This window comes from Megalops cyprinoides, chromosome 1 (assembly GCF_013368585.1).
Source record: "Megalops cyprinoides isolate fMegCyp1 chromosome 1, fMegCyp1.pri, whole genome shotgun sequence".
NCBI classification, from domain to species: Eukaryota; Metazoa; Chordata; class Actinopteri; order Elopiformes; family Megalopidae; genus Megalops; species Megalops cyprinoides.
In genome coordinates this window covers 7,409,983-7,431,854 of record NC_050583.1, presented here as the reverse complement: position 1 = coordinate 7,431,854, position 21,872 = coordinate 7,409,983, and the positions used below count along the sequence as shown (strand labels likewise).

The 21,872-nt window shown below is 45.0% G+C and overlaps 1 protein-coding gene across 1 annotated transcript; it reads left to right on the top strand.

Annotated features, from left to right (window-relative positions):
• The first annotated feature begins 2,932 nt into the window (after nucleotides 1–2,932).
• On the top strand, nucleotides 2,933–12,836 carry LOC118786878 (NACHT, LRR and PYD domains-containing protein 12-like). Its single transcript, XM_036542229.1, has 12 exons — nucleotides 2,933–3,005; nucleotides 3,853–4,101; nucleotides 5,248–5,877; nucleotides 6,116–6,155; nucleotides 6,995–7,058; nucleotides 7,154–7,394; nucleotides 8,800–10,050; nucleotides 10,460–10,624; nucleotides 10,993–11,211; nucleotides 11,294–11,509; nucleotides 11,723–11,769; nucleotides 12,149–12,836. The coding sequence occupies exons 7-12, from the start codon at nucleotides 8,849–8,851 to the stop codon at nucleotides 12,682–12,684; spliced, it is 2,385 nt and encodes a 794-aa protein (XP_036398122.1). The 5' UTR covers nucleotides 2,933–3,005; nucleotides 3,853–4,101; nucleotides 5,248–5,877; nucleotides 6,116–6,155; nucleotides 6,995–7,058; nucleotides 7,154–7,394; nucleotides 8,800–8,848; the 3' UTR covers nucleotides 12,685–12,836.
• Nucleotides 12,837–21,872: the final 9,036 nt, after the last annotated feature.

Here is a 21,872-nt window from a genome sequence, read left to right as displayed (position 1 = left end):
TTCCTGTGACTCTGGTCCCTCTAAGCGCTAACCTCCCTCTTTCTTACAGATGCCTGTCGGCTCACGCTGGACCCCAACACAGCACACAAACACCTGTCCCTGTCAGAGGGGAATAGGAAAGTGACAATTCGGTGGGGGGATGACCAGCCCTATCCAGATCACTTGGAGAGATTTGACCGTCTGGACCAGGTGCTGTGCAGAGAGGGTCTGTCTGGCCGCTGTTACTGGGAGGCGGAGTGGAGTGGGAGTTGGATTCTCATTGGAGCGGCTTACAGAGCAATCACCCGGAAAGGAAAGGGGGATGAAAGCAAGCTTGGGTGCAATGAGAAGTCCTGGGGTCTGTACTGCTCTGATGACAGTTACTCTGCCTGCCACAACAAGTCAGTTCATATACCCGTCCCCTTCTCCCACTCCCAATCCCACTCCCGCAAAGTAGGAGTGTATCTGGACTGGCCGGCCGGCACTCTGTCCTTCTACAGCATCTCCTCAGGTGTACTGACCCTCCTGCACACGTTCCACACCACATTCACTCAGCCCCTCTACCCTGGGTTTGGCCTTGGCTTCGAGGTGAACATTCGAAATGCTCATCGGCTTGATGCTTGGGAGAGCTCTTCCTCAGTGTCACTGTGCCAGCTTTAACAGTATGCTGTGTCGTAAAGGACACATGAACCCAACTGGAGCAGCTGAAAAACAATAAAAAAACATAAACCCAGGGAAAGAGCTCATCTGAAAATGATAAGCAGTTAGCACCGCTGGTAAACAGCTCACTGAAAAGGTTTCCAGCTGGGGTGGATAGTTTTTGCCTTTAGCTGCTGCTCTGGGATCAGAATAAGAACTTTGCATTAGATACTTAGAGCTAAGGACTACAGTAGGAAATCTGATCTTAGACCTGTTGAGCTGTAACTGGAGCAGGCTAACCAGCTTTGGTGCCCTTGAGAAAAAGCTGAGCGTGTTCCTACGTCATGTTTGGATGGCAATGTTCCTGTGTAATGTAACTTTGGGTATGCAAAAGAAAGTACATTTCATTTTACTTCATTAAGGTTTAACTACATAAAAGGTTATGGGATGTCCAGATGACCCGTGATAATATCAGCAGATAATATTTTAAATCATTATTACTTTTGCCAATCAGAGACAATTTTGACAAGATTTACACTTTCAGCGCTGTCCCAACTGGTATCCAGGCTCAGAACCTACTGGTTAATAAGGCTTCTCTCTCTAACCTACTGTTAGTTACTGGACGGGATTTATCATATTGAAATGTCTGATTGAAACTGCTGAGGTATGTTTCATTCCTACCCTAAACAGTTCTCATTGTTGAAATCATGGATGGTTGTGAGTCATGCAGAAGTCTTTGCAACACAGCTACAAGTCTGTTGGAGTTGAGAAAGCCTCCACACAGGTTCAAACACACACACACACACATACACACACACACACTTGAAAATGCATCACAATGTGCTTTTGATGAAAATAAACTTAATGTTTTTTGTAATACTTTGAAAACTCCATCCAATCATTCATAAAACAAATGAATGGACTGAATCTTTTTTTCTTTAAAAAGGTCTCAGATCACATTCTTTCTTTGTGCTGAGCTGGTGAGGTTCTGCAGTGGTTTGGCTGCGAGCAGCAGGTGTTTCCTGTGAGTGGTGCCTATTTCCGGTCCTCTGACGTTCACACTTGCTTTTAAAAACCAAGGTCTATTTCATTTTCACCACTCCGCACCATAATAACAAGCCAATTATTACCATAATCCTTCCTCTCTTTAGATTTCGCCCACCCCAAGCCCCACACGGCGGCGGTCTGCGGAAACAGGGTAGATCAACTTCAGAAAAATATAAGTTATGTTCAAGGCTGGCAAACATTTATTCACTGTTGTTACAGGCTAACTGTTGGGTTGTGCAGGTTGCTGAAAACAATAAAGTTGCCTGTGGTTTCCTAATGATGGTAGCAACTTATTAGAGGCAAAACCAATATCGCTGCTTATAAAATGTGATAGGTGACCTGATATCATATGATATGAGGCACCAACTGACACAACATCTAAAAAAAACACTTTAATTATAAGTCCCTGCCTTAAGACCCTTAACTATCCAGTAGTGACCACACACCCCTTGAGATTGGGAAAAGAAACACCACCGCCCCCCCTTATTGGCATCCTCTCTGCAAGGGGGGGTGGAGGAACACTGAACTACAGAACAGCACCAAACCAAACCGTGCCAAAATGTATGGCAGAACTTTAGCTAAGAACACTGCAGTATGGTGGGGATTGATCCAGAATGTTGAACTCCAAGACCAGTGGGTGATGATCAGAGATAGCAATGGCATGATTACAATATGATTCAATATGACACTTTACTGGTCCATTTACATGGAAATTATTCACTTTGTGAAGTCCACACCTGCTCTATACATAAGGCGTAATACACATTTACATAGGACCACACACAACATTTCCCACTACGTTTCCACTGTACGTGGTGCGGTGGTAACTGTCTCCTCCCCCTGTTCCCTGAGATCCATGGTCTTTTTGTTCGTAAATAAGCCACAGTTCACTACATTGCCTGTTTAATGAGGAGTCTGATGCCTGTGGGGATGAAGTTTTCCCCGCCTCTGTTCCTATTGAACCCTGTGTCTCCCTCTGGAAGGTAAGGGTTCAAAGTGCCAGGTTGTGTGTGTGAGGTCTCCAGTGGTCTGCTTGGACTTTGTCAATGCCTTCACAAGCATCCCCTGGACCCCTCCGCATTATTTTAATTTCTTTCTTTTTTTTTTCATTAGTCTCAGTTATGATTGGGATGGAGTCCTGAATAATTTAATAAGAAACAGTCGATACAAGATTTTACAAGACCTGTGAACGCAGAAGAACGACAAAAGGAACACATCCTACCCACATTTCCTGTGCGAAGACTACATCGAAAGTATGTGTGTGTCTGTTTGAACTTCACTTCCTCTGCCATGTCAACGGGCTGGCGAGGAGATGCAGAGAAGAAAAAGCAAAATTCCAGGTGAGTGTAAACCTCGTGAAAATAGGATTAACATTAAGGATTATGAAGTATTACTTATTATCATGTATTAAAATATTGAGCCCAGCCGTGTTATTTGTCAATAGTGACTGGGAGCCCGCAGTAGCAGGACAAAATGGCTTCATTCTGCTGGGGTAGGGGTGGGGTATGTTAGACAGGGGTCCCTAATTGCACCCTGCGACTCATGCAGGCACCCATCAGTTACTGTTCGGCATTTGCCTCCTGGTGCATTGTGGGACTTGACGAGTGAAAAATAGTACTGGGCAGTTGTGAGGGTGTGTGTGTGTGCGTGTGTGTGTGTGTGTGCATGTGTGTGTGTGTGCGTGTCAGAGGATACACATGTATGGATGCAGAAGTAGTTGGAGTGACACAAGCCTACCATATAGTTTTCAATCATGAGAAGTTGCATGACAAAGGAAAGCAGAAAAAATCATTTTAAGAAAATTTGAGATATTTCACATCATAAGAAAATATTCTCACAAGGCTTATATGACTATTTTTTTTTTTGCAGGCAAATTATGTTCATGTTTTTATTCTTTCACATCTCATCACATCTCAAATCTGTTAGGCAAGTTTAACAGTTTTAACAGTAAAAAGTACAACACAAAGGAGAAGCAATCTTAGTCACAAAACAGGATATGGAAACACAAGCATATGGTTTTTGACACGCTTTTGCAAGCCTGTGGTAACCCAAACCACTGTTGGACACACCTCCTACTCAATGGAATTGAGTGGAAGCAGCAATATTAAACTGCAAAGTTCCCTGTGATCTATTTAGACAATGCAAAACAAGCCCTTTTTTTTTTTTTGCTGTCTACAATGACTGAAGCACTCTCCCTCCTCCTCTCCACCCTGGACGAGTTTGGAGAGGAGGAGCTGAAACGGTTTAAGCTGTACCTGAGCCAGCCACTGCTGGAAGGCCTCCCGCACATTCCCAGGAGCCAGCTGGAGCGTAGGAACGTCACAGACGTGTCTGAAAAGATGATTCATTACCACGGTGCCGACGGGGCTCTGAAGATCACGCTCCACATTCTGAGGAAGATCAATCGCAATGACCTCGTCGAGACGCTGAGCAGAGGTGGGGAGAGGGAAATAATGTGGCTTGCGCAATTTTACACTGTCTTCTGTAATGCAATGCTACAGGCTGACATTTTTTCACTGTAAAATTATTTATATTGGATTAATTTAGATAATTAAATGCACACTGCTAATACTCCAGAGGTTGTTGTCATAGTTACAAATTATAACCTTATTTTCTCCTATTTTGCTCCGGAAGGTAAAATCGTATAAAAGCGTACAAAATATCACATGAGAACATTTTTCTGGTAACAGGAAAACAAATGCACACCCACACACTATTATCAACTAAAAATTGAATTTGAATTTGTCAGTGCTCCCGCCCCCTAGCTATTGTGTTTTGTTTTTCCCTGTCCATGTGCTTTTGTTTTCCTTGTGTCCTAGCCCTGCCCCACTCTCCGCCCTGTCTCCGCCCACCCGATCATCCCCGCCTGCCTGCTTACACACCTGCTTCCCATCTCCTCATCAGCCCAGCCCTATATCTACCCTGCTTGTCTCTGTCTTGTTGCCAGTTCATTGCAGTGTGCCTTTACCTGTCTCGTTCCCGCCATGTTTTCTGCCTGATCGCTATTCCCTGAATCGACCCTGCCTGCTGTCCTGCCTTGTTCACCTGATCTTCCTGTCTACCTGGTTTGACCCTGCCTGTCCCCGGCTTTGATTCCTGTCTGTGTTTGGACTGCCTTCCTGGTATTTTGACCCTGCCTGTTTTGGACTGCCTGCGTGTTCTGCGATTTTGTTAATAAACGCCTGGACTCTGGAGTTCTTGTGGTCCGCGCCTGAGTCCTTGCCTGTGCCTTGTCAGAATTTGTCTTCAACATTAGATACAATATGCAATTTTGGATTTGTGAGTGCTGAACTCAAGCACAGCTGTCTATTAACTAAAATGATTATTGTGTAAATGTGGAATAAAAATATGGAAAATGTATTTTTAATACAATTTGTAATGATACAAATCATCATCATGTTCACATCACTCATTTGCACAACATATTGCGTTATGCACTGTATAATCCTTGCAATGAGTATTTTGAGAATGTCATTATCTGTGGAGGAGATCCACACATGAGCACGTATGGTTCCGCAGATCTTTTTTTTTTTTTTTTTTAGTCGCATCTGTTTCTCTCACTGTCTTCTGCATTCCACACAGTAACAAGACGGAGTCCAGACCCCTCTCCACGCTGTCCACTACTGACCAGCCTTGCTCCAAACTCTCCAATATCTCCAAAACAATCGTCTCCAAAGACAATGAGCAGGAAGGATCCAGCCCCACCTCTGTCCTCTGAAGTACTGACCAGAGAAGATCCAGACCTACCTCTTTCCTCTGCATTATTGATCGGAGCAGATCCAGACCCAACTCTGTCCACTACAGTACTGACAAGAGAGGATCCAGATTTGCCTCTTTCCTCTGTGGGACTGCCCAGAGAGGATCCAGATCTGCCTCTACCCTCTGTGGAACTGACCAGAGAAGATCCAGATCTGCCTCTACCCTCTGTGGAACTGACCAGAGAGGATCCAGATCTGCCTCTACCCTCTGTGGAACTGACCAGAGAGGATCCAGATCTGCCTCTACCCTCTGTGGAACTGACCAGAGAGGATCCAGACAAGATTCTGTCCCCTGCAGTTCTGCCAAAAGAGGATCCAGATAGACCTCTATCCTCTGCAGTAGAGACCACAGAAGGTCAAGACCCGCATTCATCCTCTGCACTACTGATTGGTGAAGATCCAGAGATTAAGACACACAATCCCTCAGGGGAGACACCTGCAACCAGAGAGTTCGGTGAGCTGAAAATTCCTTACACACAAATGGCTATGCCAATCAAGCAATTCTTTCAATTAAAGTAAATTACACCAAAAGTGCAACCATTTTAAAATGTTCTGACTGACTTTTTATAACTCATATATTCAACTCACATATTATAGGCATCAAAATACTGCACTTTAAGATTCACTTCCCTCTTAAAGCCTTGATATTTTTCCTTTTGATGCTCAGAGTAATAAAGGTGTTGTATTTTCAGATGATGGGAGTGTCAGGAGGAAGAAGACAGGTGACTTAGGGTGAGTTTGTTTTGCTCTAACAGTACTCCATAGCAAGAAGGAGCACTACCCTGACAAGTAAAAAATTTTGAGTGGAATTATTATTATTGTTGTTATTGTTGTAGATGTAGTAGTGGTAATAATAGTAGTAGTAGTAGATATAGTAGCGAAAAAAGGCACTCTGCACTAGCACTTTATACTTTATATCTTACTTTATATCTTACTGACCTCTTGTCATACTTCATGATAACTACTCTTAGCATAGTGATGCACTTATTTGGAAGTCGCTCTGGGTAAGAGCGTCTGCTTAATGAGGTAATGTAACGTAATGTAGTACTGGGAATAATAATAGTAGTAGTAGCATTATTCAATTGTTTTTTTTTTGTTGTATTTATTTAATTTGCAAATTTGAATTTGCATTTCCACAATGATTCACTGCAATCAGTCTTATATGTGCATTAAAAAATAGTTTTAGATAATAGTTTAAAAAAAAGATTTATCACTGCACACTCTGGAAGCTGGCGAGGATACTGGGCAAGGATCTGGCCCTGTGACAGGATTTCGGGGTCACTTCAAAGGAAGATACTGCCATCGCATCCTTCAGCAAGTGACTGTAACAGCTTTTAGTAAATATCCAGCTCTATAAATGAATAACACATATTTAACGTGGAGATACAACGGATGTCTACAAAATAAAAATTTTGATTTTGGTAATAAGAGCACGTCTTCATTTGGCATTTAAAGGGTGGACTGCCTGGTCTGCCTGCATCTTCTCTTTATATGGTACAGTTACAGAGTGTCTCTGTGTTTGATAAGCACACAAAACAACTGCTTCGTCTCTATATCTGTGCCATTCACAGGGTCTTACAGGAAGGGGTGGAGTCACAAGCAGTCAGGTCAAACAGCCCATCAGAGAGGACTGAGGTGAGGTTAAGGATTTATATGTTGACCATTTTTGGATGTCTTTCACCTCACATGAAACGAAAATCCTTATACAGTCCTTACAACTTCTTTTTCAGTCACTCCTGCAAACTCTGAAGACTTTGGAAAAAGATGATTTTAAATATTTTATGAAGGGGCTGAGTCGTGATTACCAAGAATGCTTTAAAAGTCAGCTGGATGACGATGATGCAGTGGAATTGATTGACAAAATTATCAAAAGCTCCAGTGAAGATGGTGCTCTGAAGATCAAGCTACACATCCTTGAGACCATGAACCACATCCATCTTATTGATTCATTTGAGAAACCATCTGAGGGAGGTATGTGAAGATACAATTATATTTCATCATCTTAGTTATTAATAATGGTTTTCCTTCAGAGGCCATTATACAGACTAATAGGATATTGTCTCTGTAAGGTTTGAGCATAATCATAAAAAATATTGTAGTATTGAATACTATATCAGCACTGCAAAATAATGTCTGACTGTGACATTACAGAACACCAAACACTACAACTATGACTTTGTTCAAATGCTCCTCAAAAATTAATTGAAACATTGTGATGAGCTGCAGAAACCAGTGACAGGTGCATATGAAAAATATTTCACTCACATATTTAACAATGGTGAAAACATCTACCTTACTAGCTAATGAAACAACCAACACAGCTGTTTGAATCAGCTGTGTTGGAGAAGGGAGAGATCTAAAACATGCAGGACAAGTGGTACTCCAGGAGAGGTTTGAGAAACGCTGGTCTAGAAAATGTATCTAACACTGTAAAGCCTAGTCTTGACCAATCCAAGTTCCTCTGCCTCCAATACTTTATATAGATACTTTATTTAGCCCACTTGGTTCCACTGAAAGAACTCCTCTTGAAAGGACTTCTGTAGTCCATCTTGTTAACGATTTAAAAACCCCAATCAAATCCACCTGACTCCTCTTTTGCTGAGAGTATGAAGATTAAAAGTTTGGGGGGGCTCTTCATAACCCACTTAATATCCAGATTTGGTCTTGTAGGGCATGTCAGCACTGTTTCAAGAGCCTCTCGAAGAGGTCTCATACCGCATGTTTACCAAGCAATCAGTCAGTCACTTGAAATTGTATGTCTCTGTCATGGACTGCGCACTTATGCTATTCATGATGGAAAAGTGAAGTGAAGTCATACATTCTTTCCTAACGAAATTCTTCACATTCGTTTCCCCTCAGAGAAACCACTGACGAGGGTCACAGAGAAATTTAAACAGATTGTGAGAAAGAGGTTTCAAAGTGTGCCTGACGGATTTGAGAAAAAGGGAAATCCAACTCTGTTTAACAATATTCACACAGAGCTGAAAATAATAGATGGTGAAACCGAGGTACTGCAGCAGACTGCCACAGAATCCAGGTTACTCAGGCCAGGTGAGATAGCAATTAGCTACAATGACATCTTCAAACCCTTACCTGGACAAGACAAACACATCAGATCCGTGCTGACCCAGGGGGTTGCTGGTATTGGAAAAACAGTTTGCGTGCAGAAGTTCGTTCTTGACTGGGCAGAAGGAAAAGCCAACCAGGATCTTGATTTCATATTTGTTTTTCCCTTGTGTGGGCTCACAGTTATTGAAGACAATGAATACAGACTATTAGGTCTTGTAACCCACTTTTACCCTGAAATAAAAGAGTGTGGTGATATCCACTTGAATAACTGCCAAGTTTTGTTCATCTTTGATGGTCTGAATGGCAGATTTCCCCCCTTCCAATTCCAAACTTCTTTTTTTGGAGAAGCACAAGAGATGTGTGATGAAACACAGATATCCTCAGTGCCTGAAATCCTGATAAACCTCATCAAGGGGAATCTGCTTCCTTCCGCTCTCCTCTGGATCACATCCCGACCTGAAGCAGCTCATCAAATCCCTCCTGATTTCATCCACCGGGTGACAGAGATACATGGGTTCAGTGAGTCACAGAAGGAAGAATACTTCAAAAAGAGATTCGCTGACGATGAAAATCAGGCCTGTGAAATTCTGTCCTCCTTGAAGTCATCAAGGAGCCTTTACAGCATGTGCCACGTACCAGTCTTCTGCTGGATAACAGCTACTGTCCTTGAGCAAATGTTAAGGGAAGCAGGTAGCAGAGAAATCCCTAAGAGTTTGACTGAAATGTACACACAGTTTCTTCTCATCCAGATCAATCCCACTACTGAAACACATTGTGATAAGCGTGAAAACAAGGCAAAGCGACAAATCAAATCAAACATAAAATCCATTCTGCAACTGGGGAAGCTGGCTTTTCAACACCTGGAGATGAGAGAGGTCATCATCGATAAAAATGGTTTGCGAACGTGTGACACTGACATCAGCCAAGACTCAGTGTACTCTGCCTTGTGCAAAGATATGTTGCAAGGGCACTCAGGGATCGCTCAAGGGAAAGTGTATAGCTTCATTCATCCAAGTCTCCAGGATTTTCTTGCTGCATTGTATGTGATCTTTTCTTACTCAAACGATAAAAGAAATCTCCTGGATCAGACCCTTATGGGTAAAGTCTCTCAGTTGTTCAAAGGCGTGACTCTGTTTGACGTGCACAAAAGCGCAGTGAACAGGGCCCTGAAAAGGAAAGACAAACACCTGGACCTCTTCCTCCGCTTCCTCCTTGGCATCTCATCATATTCCAATGGCACGCCTCTCCGAGGCCTGTTGAGGTTCCCCGAGCTCGGCTCAGAGAGCATCGATGACACAGTCAGATACATTACCAGAGCGATAAAGAAGAGTCTGTCCCCAGAGGGCAGAGCCGGTCTGCTCCAGTGTCTGATCGAGATGAAAAACTGCTCTCTCGCGGGAGAAGCCAAAGGTCACCAGGGGGCAAGAGATCAGAAAGGACAGGAGCTGGCACCGGCCTCCATGCACCTGCTGGGCGAGTTCGACCTGAGGAGGTACATCAGATCGGACGAGGAGCTTCTGACGTTCCTGGGGATGGTCCAGTGCACCAGGAGGGCTCTGTACGTATTACTCACATCCACAGCCTTCAGCGAATAACACTTTAGCGAAAATAGAGTGTCCTTAAGTTGTCATGGGAATTTTTTGAGCCTTTTTTTTTAACTCTAGCTGGTAATCATGCTAACTGGATGGGGAGTCAAGCACAACATCCAAATTATTATTTGCTTACTTGGCTGGTGTCCTAATTAGGTGCAAAAACAACACAGCTTAAATTTTTATCCATTTGCAACATCAGACCTGTCAGCAATGCTTCACTAGGGAACTGAACCTACCACCCTGTGGTTATAAGACCTGACCCTATACCACACTGACCTGCAATAGCCTGGAAAATTACGCAGAGGTGTTGATGCTGTTCCACAGAAGCGTAGTGTTTAGACATTTATAATAATAATAATAATATTGCTATTGCAGGTTACACCAGTGTAACCTTACGGAAAAATGCTGTAAAGCTTTGGCCGCTGCTATGAGTTCAGAACTGAGAGAGCTGGACCTGAGTGACAATGACCTAGAGGACACAGGAGTGATACTTCTCTCCACTGGGCTGGGAGATAACTGCTGTGAACTGGAGATACTGAGGTCAGTATTAGAGGGAAATACACACTGTGAACTGGAGACATTGAAGTCAGCACCGGGAGGTAGGACAAGAAAACTGGATTGTCAGTAAGATTAAATAATCATTGTAATATCAATTATGTTTTTTATATTATCAATTACATAATAATTTAAGTTAACACATTCATTTAAAACATTTCAATGTTACACTAAACTGTATACTCTGTGTGTTTTATAACTCTTAGGTACTTTTTTCCCAGTACATTATGGATACTTTTTTTTTCACCCAGTACATTATGTTATTAGTAACATGATTTCTCCTGCTCAGTACTCAGAAAGCTTTCAGATATTCAGAGATACTTGACAGTGGCTGACAAACGAACTTTGTTCAGTCTGAAAAGGTGTAAACTCACCGACAAGTGCTGTGAAGCACTGGCCTCGGCTCTCATCTCAAACCCCTCACACCTGAGAGAGCTGCACCTGAGCGGCAACGACCTGCTGGACTCGGGGGTCACGCTGCTGTCTGCTGGACTGGGGAATCCACACTGTAAACTGGAGACACTGGGGTCAGTACTGAGGGGGAATCCACACTGTAAACTGGAGACACTGGGGTCAGTACTGAGGGGGAATCCACACTGTAAATTGAAGAAACTGGGGTCCGTAATGGGGGGAATCCAGACACAGTTTATCCAGAGCTGACAGAGTACAGACCTCTGGTTTCCTTCCTCTCCGCAGGCTGTCAGGGTGTCGAGTCACAGAGGCAGGCTGTGCTTCTCTGGCTTCAGCTCTGCGTTCAAACCCCTCACACCTGAGAGAGCTGGATCTGAGCTACAACCACCCAGGGGACTCAGGAGTGAGAGCGCTCTCTGCTGGAGTGGAGGACCCCAGCTTTAAACTGGAGAGACTGATGTGAGTAACAAGTATGCATTACGAAGAATATAACAATTAGGGAATTGGCAATGGATTTTTTGAAGTGGGTGAAAGAGTGATAAATACTAGTATTTGTGTGACAGCTTTCAACCATTCAGCAATTAAACAACCTTCTACAGTGTGGAGCTCCTTATCAAACAAATTCTTTCCTGTTGATCTCAACAACCGTCTGTTTCTCTTGTCTTCTCACAGTGTGGATTATGCTGGAGAGTGCAGGGTCAGCTCAGGGTTGTGGAAATGTAAGTATAAAGCAGATGTAGTGATTGAGATTAATGTAGACTTTGGGGTCAATTCTGTTTCAGTTCAACAGTTCAGGGAATTAATTGAAATTCATTGAATTAACTGAAAGTTTTCAATCATTTTCCATGACTGGAACTAATCAACTAATCAATTGAATTTCAGTTCATTTCCTGAATTGAAATGGAATTAACCCTAAGTCTCACACCCACACATTATGCAGACGTGCACACACATACACACACACACACACACACACACACATACACCACACACCACACCACACCATACACACACACACACACAAAATAGTGCTCAGGACAGCTTAATGCATATTTAGAAAACTAATAGATAGTCTATCCTCTATATTCACTGTTGCAGACGCCTGTGAGCTCACGCTGGACCCCAACACAGCGCACAGAAAGCTGGCTCTGTCTGAGGGGAGCAGGAGGGTGACGCTGACAAAGGAGCAGGCACATCCAGATCACCCTGGCAGATTCGAGGCACTGACACAAGTGCTGTGCAGAGAGGGCCTGTCTGGGAGCTGCTGTTACTGGGAGGTTGAATGGAGTGGGACGAAGGCTGTGGTGGGGGCAGCGTACAATGGCATCGAGAGGAAAACAGGGTCTGAGGACGCTCGTCTCGGGCGCAACAGCAAGTCCTGGAGCGTGGTATGGTCCCCTGATAAATGCTTCGCCTGGCACAAAAACAAACACACCAAGATAAATTTTCTGGGGTCCCTCTTCTCCCGCAGAATGGGGGTGTACCTGGACTGGCCGGCCGGCACCCTCTCTTTTTTCAGCGTCCTTTCACATGGGAAGACCCACCTGCACACGTTCCGCACCACGTTCACCGAGCCCCTCTACCCTGGTTTTAGGGTTTACTCAGGCTCTGTGACCCTGTCCCCCGTTCCATAGCCGTACTCCCTGGAGGACCAGTCAGGACTCTTCAAACGGAAATCACATTTCGTGGCAGGGTTGGGGAGAGAGAGACCAGGAGGTGAAGAAGGATTCAGATGAGTTCCAATCAGCACTTGAAGTTACATGCAGAGTACCATTCAAAATATTGGACACAGCTTTTATTCTTTAATCTTACTATTTTTACACATCATTAGAATCATAGTAAAGATAAAATAACTCAAATGTAATTATGCAGTGATCAAAAAGTGTTAAACAAATCAAAACTATCTTACAATTTAGATTCTTCAAAGTAGCCAAAATATTTTTAAAAAAATATATATATTATATATATATATTTAGAAAGAAATTCATTCACAGACATCAACTTCTATTTATATATAAGCTAATATATACATGCTATTTATATTAGTCTAAGAAACACATTTCAGGCATTCAAGAGTTGTCATGGACTAGGTTCCACTCAGCTTAAACACACCGAAGAAACTCCAGGAGACCGATGGTTCATTTCCATGAAGTTTTACTTGGCATATTGTGAAACTGCAACACAGTATACAAAATACAATTAAATTCCCATGCTAACAACAGCGTAGCAAGCTAGAGCTAACTAAGCCTAGCATATATTAACACAATGGGCTAATGAAGCTAACTAGGCTTGCTCATGCTAATTATCATCTTAGCTGCCTTAATGATGAACAACAGTAAATACTGTAACTTATAACTCAATGTTACACAATAAAATACTCACAGACGTTGCCTGAGCCGAAGGGAGAAAAGAAAGGCGAGGAAAGAAAGCTGGAGACTACTGCGAGATCGCATATAGCAGATCACTGCATGACTGCTTCCTACTTCCTGTGTTTCCCAGAATGCACTAGTGGGTGCTATGGTTACAGAGTACACAAATAAACTGTACAGCTGAGATAAACTAACACCTTAAAACATAATATTAACTATATTTTCAGGCGGCATGACACTCCCCGCTTGGGGTCTTTAGAGAACCCACATTACTTAACAGAATCAGTCTTTGGAGAAAAAAGAAGAACCACTTCTGTAACGGGTCGGGAGAAAGTCTTCCTGGTTCCATCCTTGACGACTTCTACTTCAACTTTCCGAACCAATCCATCTTCCCCTGGAAAGGTTTTTGTGATGATACTCATAGGCCATTGATTTCTCTTTGCCTGATTGTCTTTCAGGAGGACGATGTCTCCTTCCTGGAGGCTTGGCCGTTTTCCTTGCCACTTGTGCCGAAGCTGTAATGTCTTGAGGTATTCGTGTTTCCATTTGTTCCAAAACATGTCTGCTAGGCCCTGAACCCGCTTCCACTCCTCTCTGACGAGGTCCGCTTCCTCAAAGCTGCCTGGCGGAGGAGGTGGTGCAGCCCCTGTCTTAAGGGTCAGGAGCATTGCTGGGGTGAGGATGAGAGGCGATTCCGGATCCGATGACACAGGGATGAGCGGTCTAGCATTCATGATTGCAGCTACTTCGGCCATGAGAGTAGTCAGAACCTCATGTGTCAGGTGAGACTTCCTTTGCTCAAGCAGCATGCAGTCCAAAATGCGGCGGGCGATGCCAATCATTCGTTCCCACGCGCCGCCCATATGGGACGCGTGGGGCGGGTTAAATACCCAGGTGCAGCTCTGTGTATCCAGGTACTTCTCCACACTGTTGAAGCCTGGATTGGCCTTGTCCATCTCCAGCTCATGGGAGGCGCCAATGAAGTTAGTTCCGCAGTCAGAGCGGATCTGCTTTGCGGGGCCCCTGACTGCAAAGAACCTCCTTAAGGCGTTGATGAAACTGCCGGAACTCATTGTCTCAATTACCTCGATGTGAACTGCCCTTGAACACATGCATGAGAACATCACAGCCCATCGTTTAGAGTTGGAGACTCCTCCTCTTGTGCGGCGTGAGACGATGTCCCATGGTCCAAAGACGTCGACACCTACATAGGTGAAAGGAGGTGCTACTTGTAGCCGTTCTGCTGGCAGGGCTGCCATCTGCTGATGTTCGGTCTTTCCCCTCAGCTTTCTACAAGTGATACATCTGTGAAGCAGACTGCTGATGCAGCGTTTAGCTCCCACGAGCCAGAACCCTGCAGCTCGAATGGCACCTTCGGTTAGATGTCTCCCTTGGTGTTTCACTGCTTCGTGATAGTGTGACACAAGCAGGGTTGCGAGATAATGTCGGCCAGGAACGATGATGGGGTGAGTCTCGTTCACGCTCAGACCTGACTGTCCAATCCGGCCTCCTACTCTCAGGAGTTGATCTTGGTCCGTGGTGGGGTGCAATTTCCACAGGCTGCTTGAGGATGGAAGGTTGGCTCCCAAGTTGATGCACTTAAGCTCCTCTGTGTAGCACTCATTCTGGACGCTCTTCACAATGCACACTTTGGCCCTTAGCAACCCTTCCTCTGTAGGACGACAGATGTGCCACCCCTGACACCCCTTTTGGGTAGAGTGGGCAAAGGAACGAGCTATGTGGATGAGGTGCGCTACGGCTGTGAGGAGAGTGCTGAACTTAGAGAAACGCTCAAAGCGTTGTGGGTGTAAAACGTCTCTGGTAACCTGAGTGAGACTTGTCACCACCTGAGGACGCACTTCCGTGTCGGTGTCAGGGTCAATTAGATTGTAAGCCTCTTGAAGCTCAGATGAATGCAAAGATGCATCATGGAGAAAGGCTGGTCCTTTGAGCCAAGTTGTGCTGCTAAGCAAAGCTGGTGTTACGGTTCTTGACCCGATGTCAGCTGGGTTGAGGTGCGTTGGAACGTACTTCCACTGACCAGAACAAGGTGATTGATGGATTCGCTGGATCCTGTTGTGTACGTAGACATAGAATCTTCTTGACTGGTTATGGATGTACCCCAATACTACCTTACTATCTGTGTAGTAGGTGATGTTGTCAAATACTGTGTCCATCTCTGTGACTACCATCTCGGCGATCTCAACGGCGAGTACTGCCGCACAGAGCTCGAGTCTCGGGATAGTCAAACCAGGCTGAGGGGCCAACTTTGTCTTCCCGAAGACAAAGCCAATCTCAGTCTGCTCTTGGTGGCTTGTCACCTTGATGTAGGCCACAGCTGCTATTGCTTTGACTGATGCGTCTGCAAAGACACAGAGTTCTCTTCTCAGAGCACCTGAGGTGGAGAAAGACGTATAAGGACGTGGTATGTGGAGACCCTCTAGATCTTGGAGTGACTGTTTCCATCGAGTCCACTCGATCTCCATGTCCTTGGGAAGAGGTGAGTCCCAGTCCTCTGCTTGCGTGGTAAGTTCCCTGAGTATCAGTCTCCCATGAACCGTGATGGGTGCGAGGAACCCTAACGGGTCGTAGAGGCTATTCACAGTTGAGAGTACCCCTCTGCGGGTGAACGGCTTGTGGTCGTCCTCAATCTGAAACATGAAGGTGTCTGTACGCATGTCCCAGGACAATCCAAGGCTGCGTTGGATGGGCAAATCATCGACGAAGAGATCTAGGCGGTTGACGTCCTTAGATCGATCTTCGGACGGGAATGCTTTGATGACTGCAGGTCGATTTGAAGCAATTTTGTGTAGCCTGAGGTTAGAAGCTGCAAGCATCTTCTGCGCTCGCCCAAGAACGCTGATGGCTTCTTCCTCTGTGCTGAAGGACTTTAAAGCGTCGTCAACGTAAAACTCACGATCAACAAATCTTCTTGCGTCACTGCCATAGTCAGCCTCGGCTTCCTTAGCTGCCCGTCGCAAACCGTACACTGCAACGGCAGGAGAGGGACTGTTCCCGAAAAGGTGGACCCGCATCCTGTAGTCCACGATGTCAGAGGTAGGGTCGTTGTTCCTATACCACAGGAAGCGGAGAAAATCACGATGTTCCTCCTTCACGACAAAGCAGTGGAACATGTGTTCGATGTCAGCGGTGATCGCCACCTGCTCCTTCCTGAACCTCATAAGGACACCTAGCAGGGTATTATTAAGGTCAGGGCCGGTGAGCAAAACGTCGTTGAGCGATACTCCCTCACATGAAGCGCTGCTGTCGAAGACTACACGGATCTTATCCGGCTTCCTCGGATGATACACACCGAACAGGGGCAGATACCAACACTCTTGTTCAGGCTGTAATGGCGGTGCAACTTCTGCGTGTGCCTTTTTGAGCATCTTCTCCATGAATTCTAGGAAGTCAGCTTTCATCTGTGGTCGTTTTTCCAATGAACGCTGGAGTGAGACGAGACGGTCGAACGCCTGTTTCCTGTTGTTAGGCAGCCGCTGTCTCGGCGACCGGAAGGGTAATGGTGCAACCCAGCTTTTGAAGCTGTCCTGATAGCACCCAGCTTCCATTATCCTCAGAAACTCCAAATCTTCCATGGATGGGGCGAGTCTGTGGTCGTCTGGAGTACGAGCGAAGACGGTCTGCCCCAAGCAGTCTCCAATGAGCGTCGTTGAGCTGCAGATGGAAGTTGGTGCTGGATAATGTTGATGTTTAGGTGCTTGACCAAATACCTCTTTCACTATGATGTGGTTGTTGCATGGCTCAAGATGACTCGCACGACCGTTCTCTAGGATGGCTGTTTTGTAACTTCTCACCTCGAGTGGTCTATGAGCACCTCCAAGACACACGTCACCGACGACGACCCATCCTAGGTCAAGCCTTTGAGCAAATGGTGCATCTCCTGGGCCACTTATCTGCTCTCGGACCTTGTGGACCCGTAAGATGTCTCTGCCCAGTAGGAGGAGTATTTTGGCGTCCGGATCCAGCGGCGGAATCTTGTCGGCGATGTGCTTCAGATGGGCGTGATGGTAAGCTGCGTCTGGCGTAGGGATCTCAGTGCGAGCATTAGGGATTTGGTTGCACTCGAGGAGTATAGGCAGAGGAATGCTTACTTTCTTATCCACTGGCTCCACAGTGTAACCGCTGGCTCTCCTCCCCGCTGTCTCTGTACGTCCCGCACAGGTCTTGAGTGTATATGAGTAAGAGCCCCCGGAGATCTTGAAGACCTCAAAGAACTCTGACCGTGCCAGGGAGCGATTGCTCTGCTCATCCAGTATGGCGTACATTCTCTTGGACTCTTCCCTGCGTCCGTTAGGGAACACACTGACGAGGCAGATCTTAGCACATGCTCTGGCGCTCAATCCTTCACCACATACTTGAGTGCACGTCGACTTGACCTCCTGGTTATCCGCTTTGTCCTCCTCCCCGCCATCCTCTGAAGTGGAAGGGGACGACTTAGATTTCCAGGTAGGTGGATAGGGGTGAAGTGCCGTCACATGAGCGGTGCTCTCGCACTCTGTACATTTTATCTCTGCGGTGCAGTTCTTTGCAAGATGCTCTGTGGAGGAACAACAGCGAAAGCAGATGTAATGTTCTTTCAAAAGCTGTTTGCGATCATTTATGCTCTTCTCACGGAAGCCTCTGCACTTCCTCAGAGGATGGGGCTTTTTATGCAGAGGGCAATGTTTGTTTGGATCGATTCGTTCTGTGCTTTCTTTAGAATCAGCTTTAGCAGCTCCTGAGACCTGCGTCTTGTGAACATAGACGGATGTCTTTGCGGGCCTTTCCCACTTGTTCTTCCTCTCTGCAGGAACTTGCATGAAGAGGTTGAAGCTTGGGTCAGTGCGAGCTCTTGCTTCTGAGGAAATGAAGTTTACCAACACGGAGAAAGGTGGGAAACTAACAGAATGTTCTTGTTTGTATCTTGTACCGAAGTAAAGCCACTTTTCTTGTATGTTGTATGGGAGTTTCTCAATGATAGGCCTAATTCCTCTGGAGGTATCCAAGTACGACAAGCCTGCGAGGTAGCCGTCTTCCTTGGCGGCTTGTAGCTCTGACAAGAGATCGGCTAACTCCCTGAGTCTCTGTGGATCCTTTGTTGTAACCTTTGGAAAGTTTTCTAGTTTGTTGAACAGAGCTTGTTCGACGGCCTCTGGTGAGCCGTATATTTCGTCGAGGCGCCCCCATGCCATGTACAGTCCAGTGGCTGGATTTCTGATGTTGACTGTTTTTATGCGCCTAACTTGTTCTGCCGACTCTTTCCCCAGATACCTGGTGAGGAGGTCGAGTTCTTCTGCGGCGGACATGTCTAGATTGGCGATAGCATTTAGAAACGATGACTTCCAGGCCCAATAGTTCATTGGTTGGTCATCATATGTGGTGAGGCCTGACGTCACCAGGTGGTTGCGAGCAAGGTATTTGATGAGGTCTCCAGTGGATGCAGAATCATCATGGCTAGCTCCATAAGACATCCTGTAAACGGGCTGGTGCGTAGGAGGTGAGGGATCCTGTTTGAAGTTCTGTTGCGGACGTCTTCCACAAAGCTGACGATCTGGAGAGAAGTTAAGGGGCTGATTGAAGCTTTGTTGTGGCGGTGCCCCACTGGTCTGCGAAGCCTGAGGAAGCTGGTGTGGCTTAATGTCAGCAGGAGCAGCAGCTTGCGTTTGACTCGCATTGAGTGGGTGGGGTGTTGAGGGGATAACGTTGTTTGGTTGAAGAGGTGGAGGATGTAGGGTTAGCGAAGCATTGTCGTTCCCTCTTTCAACAGATAAAGCCCTGCTGCATAGGCTGGCTTGTGCCCACGCGTAGGCCGCAACACGCTCATCTTTGACAGATTGGAGAACCAGGCTTTTAGCCTCACTGCGTACTTCAAAGCCCATATCTTGTAAACCGGCCACGAGAGTATTAGCTTCTGCTATGGCAGCATCCTTTTCTTTTTCATCCTTTAACGCATCAAGATTGGCTTGAATACGTGCTTGCTCTACTTTAAGTTCAATTTCCTTTTGTGAATGTGCCGCTCTAGCTTGCGCTGCTTCGGCTTTTGCCTTTGCTTTGGCGATGGCCATGCTAATCTTTGTGCTGGACGATGAACCAGATGAGTGACTGCTCCTTGAGCGTACAGCCTCAGACTGATTATCTCCATTTTCTTTAGTATTGTTGCTACGTTGTGACATTGTGACTCACTGCGTTTTTAATATCAGGAGAAGGGAGCTAATATGAAGCTGACTCGAAGCTGTAGTGTTAGCCGCTTATCTCTTGTTACTGAGTTGCTCCGTAGAATGGCAATCTTTGCGTCCCTCGTTAGCTGTATTGCCGTCTTTTCACTGTCATGGACTAGGTTCCACTCAGCTTAAACACACCGAAGAAACTCCAGGAGACCGATGGTTCATTTCCATGAAGTTTTACTTGGCATATTGTGAAACTGCAACACAGTATACAAAATACAATTAAATTCCCATGCTAACAACAGCGTAGCAAGCTAGAGCTAACTAAGCCTAGCATATATTAACACAATGGGCTAATGAAGCTAACTAGGCTTGCTCATGCTAATTATCATCTTAGCTGCCTTAATGATGAACAACAGTAAATACTGTAACTTATAACTCAATGTTACACAATAAAATACTCACAGACGTTGCCTGAGCCGAAGGGAGAAAAGAAAGGCGAGGAAAGAAAGCTGGAGACTACTGCGAGATCGCATATAGCAGATCACTGCATGACTGCTTCCTACTTCCTGTGTTTCCCAGAATGCACTAGTGGGTGCTATGGTTACAGAGTACACAAATAAACTGTACAGCTGAGATAAACTAACACCTTAAAACATAATATTAACTATATTTTCAGGCGGCATGACAAGAGTACTGCCTCACCTGGGAATAAAAGAAGCCAACATCACCCTTGCGCCGTACCATCTCCTAGTGCTGCCAACTATTTACAGAATGCGTGTGTGTGTGTGTGAGTGAGTGTGTGAGTGTGTGTGTGTGCGCGTGTGTGCGTACTTTCTTTGTTTTGACGTCTTAAAGAAAATGAAAGTTAGTTTGCCACGGGCGACGATAAGTATAACACTTCCGAAAATGAAATTATAGGAATGATAAAAACGATGAAGGAAATGTTAATCAAAGGTTGTAGATGTTTTGACAGCATTACCCTTGCGCCTTACCATCTCCTAGTGCTGCCAACTATTTCATATTATTAGGAGTAGGGCTTGAACTCACATGGACATGGGCCCATTTTATCTTAAGTCCAAAGCCTTCACCACTTGGCCTGGTGTACATGATACCCACTGAATACTTACCATAACACATCAATTAATACAAGTGTAGTGCATTCCTTTATTCATGATGGGTGTAAATAGAAACATTACATTGTTTTTAATTTAATTGGTTATCTCTGATAATTGGTTATCTCTGATATGCATTTTGAATTTATGCCCTTCTTCCTTTGCTCCTTATGTAGTAAGGCACGTGGAAGCCTCTAAGACAGGGGTGTCCAAACCTCTCCTGGAGGGCCACTTGTCCTGCATGTTTTAGATCTCTCCCTGCTCCAACACAACTGATTCAAATGATCAACTCGTTATGAACTCCTGAAGCTGCTGAATAACAAACTGATCATTTGATTCAGCTGTGTTGGAGCAGGGAGAGATCTAAAACATGCAGGACGAGTGGCCCTCCAGGAGAGGTTTGGACACCCCTGCTCTAAGACAATGTGGAAGATAACTTTTGGTCTGGTGAAAAAAAATTAGCTGTTTGGCTTTAATATCACTCTGACAACACTATGCCCATTGCAAAGTGTGATGGTGGCAGCATTATGTTGTGGGGTTGTTTTTCATCAGCAGGGACTGGAAGGCTTCTCAGAATCAAAGGAAGAATGGATGGAGCAAAACACAGGCAGATCCTTCAGGAAAAACCCAGAACTGTCTGCAAAAGACTTGAAAATGGGATGGAGATTTATTTTGCAGCAGTAAATGACCCTAAACAGAGACCCCAAAGCATGCAGTGGCTTCAATACAAAGTGAGTGGCCAAGGCAAAGTCCAGAGTTTTTTCAGTTTTCCATTTTTTTTATAGAAGGATTTTCCTCTATTAAAGTGTTGTATGCTTTGTTTACTGAATGAAATGAAATCCATTCAAATGCAATAAACTTTCAGATTGTAGCACAACAAAATGTGGTCAGACATGTACAATTTGTGATCAATGTGTGAGTGTGTGCGGTCATAATATATTAACTTAATATCATTCCCCAGGGTGACATGCAAGGAAATACCTTTTGACTGGGAGGAAAGGGAGGTGACATGATTCTAAATGAAACACAATAATCTCCTTCCATACAGCTATGGACATCACACCAGTCCAACATCCCACATTTGTAATTCTGTGTCCAATGGTAGCACACACAGAATTATCGAATTATCAATCAAATCTGGCCAGCTATGTTAACTTAGCAAACATTACAAAAT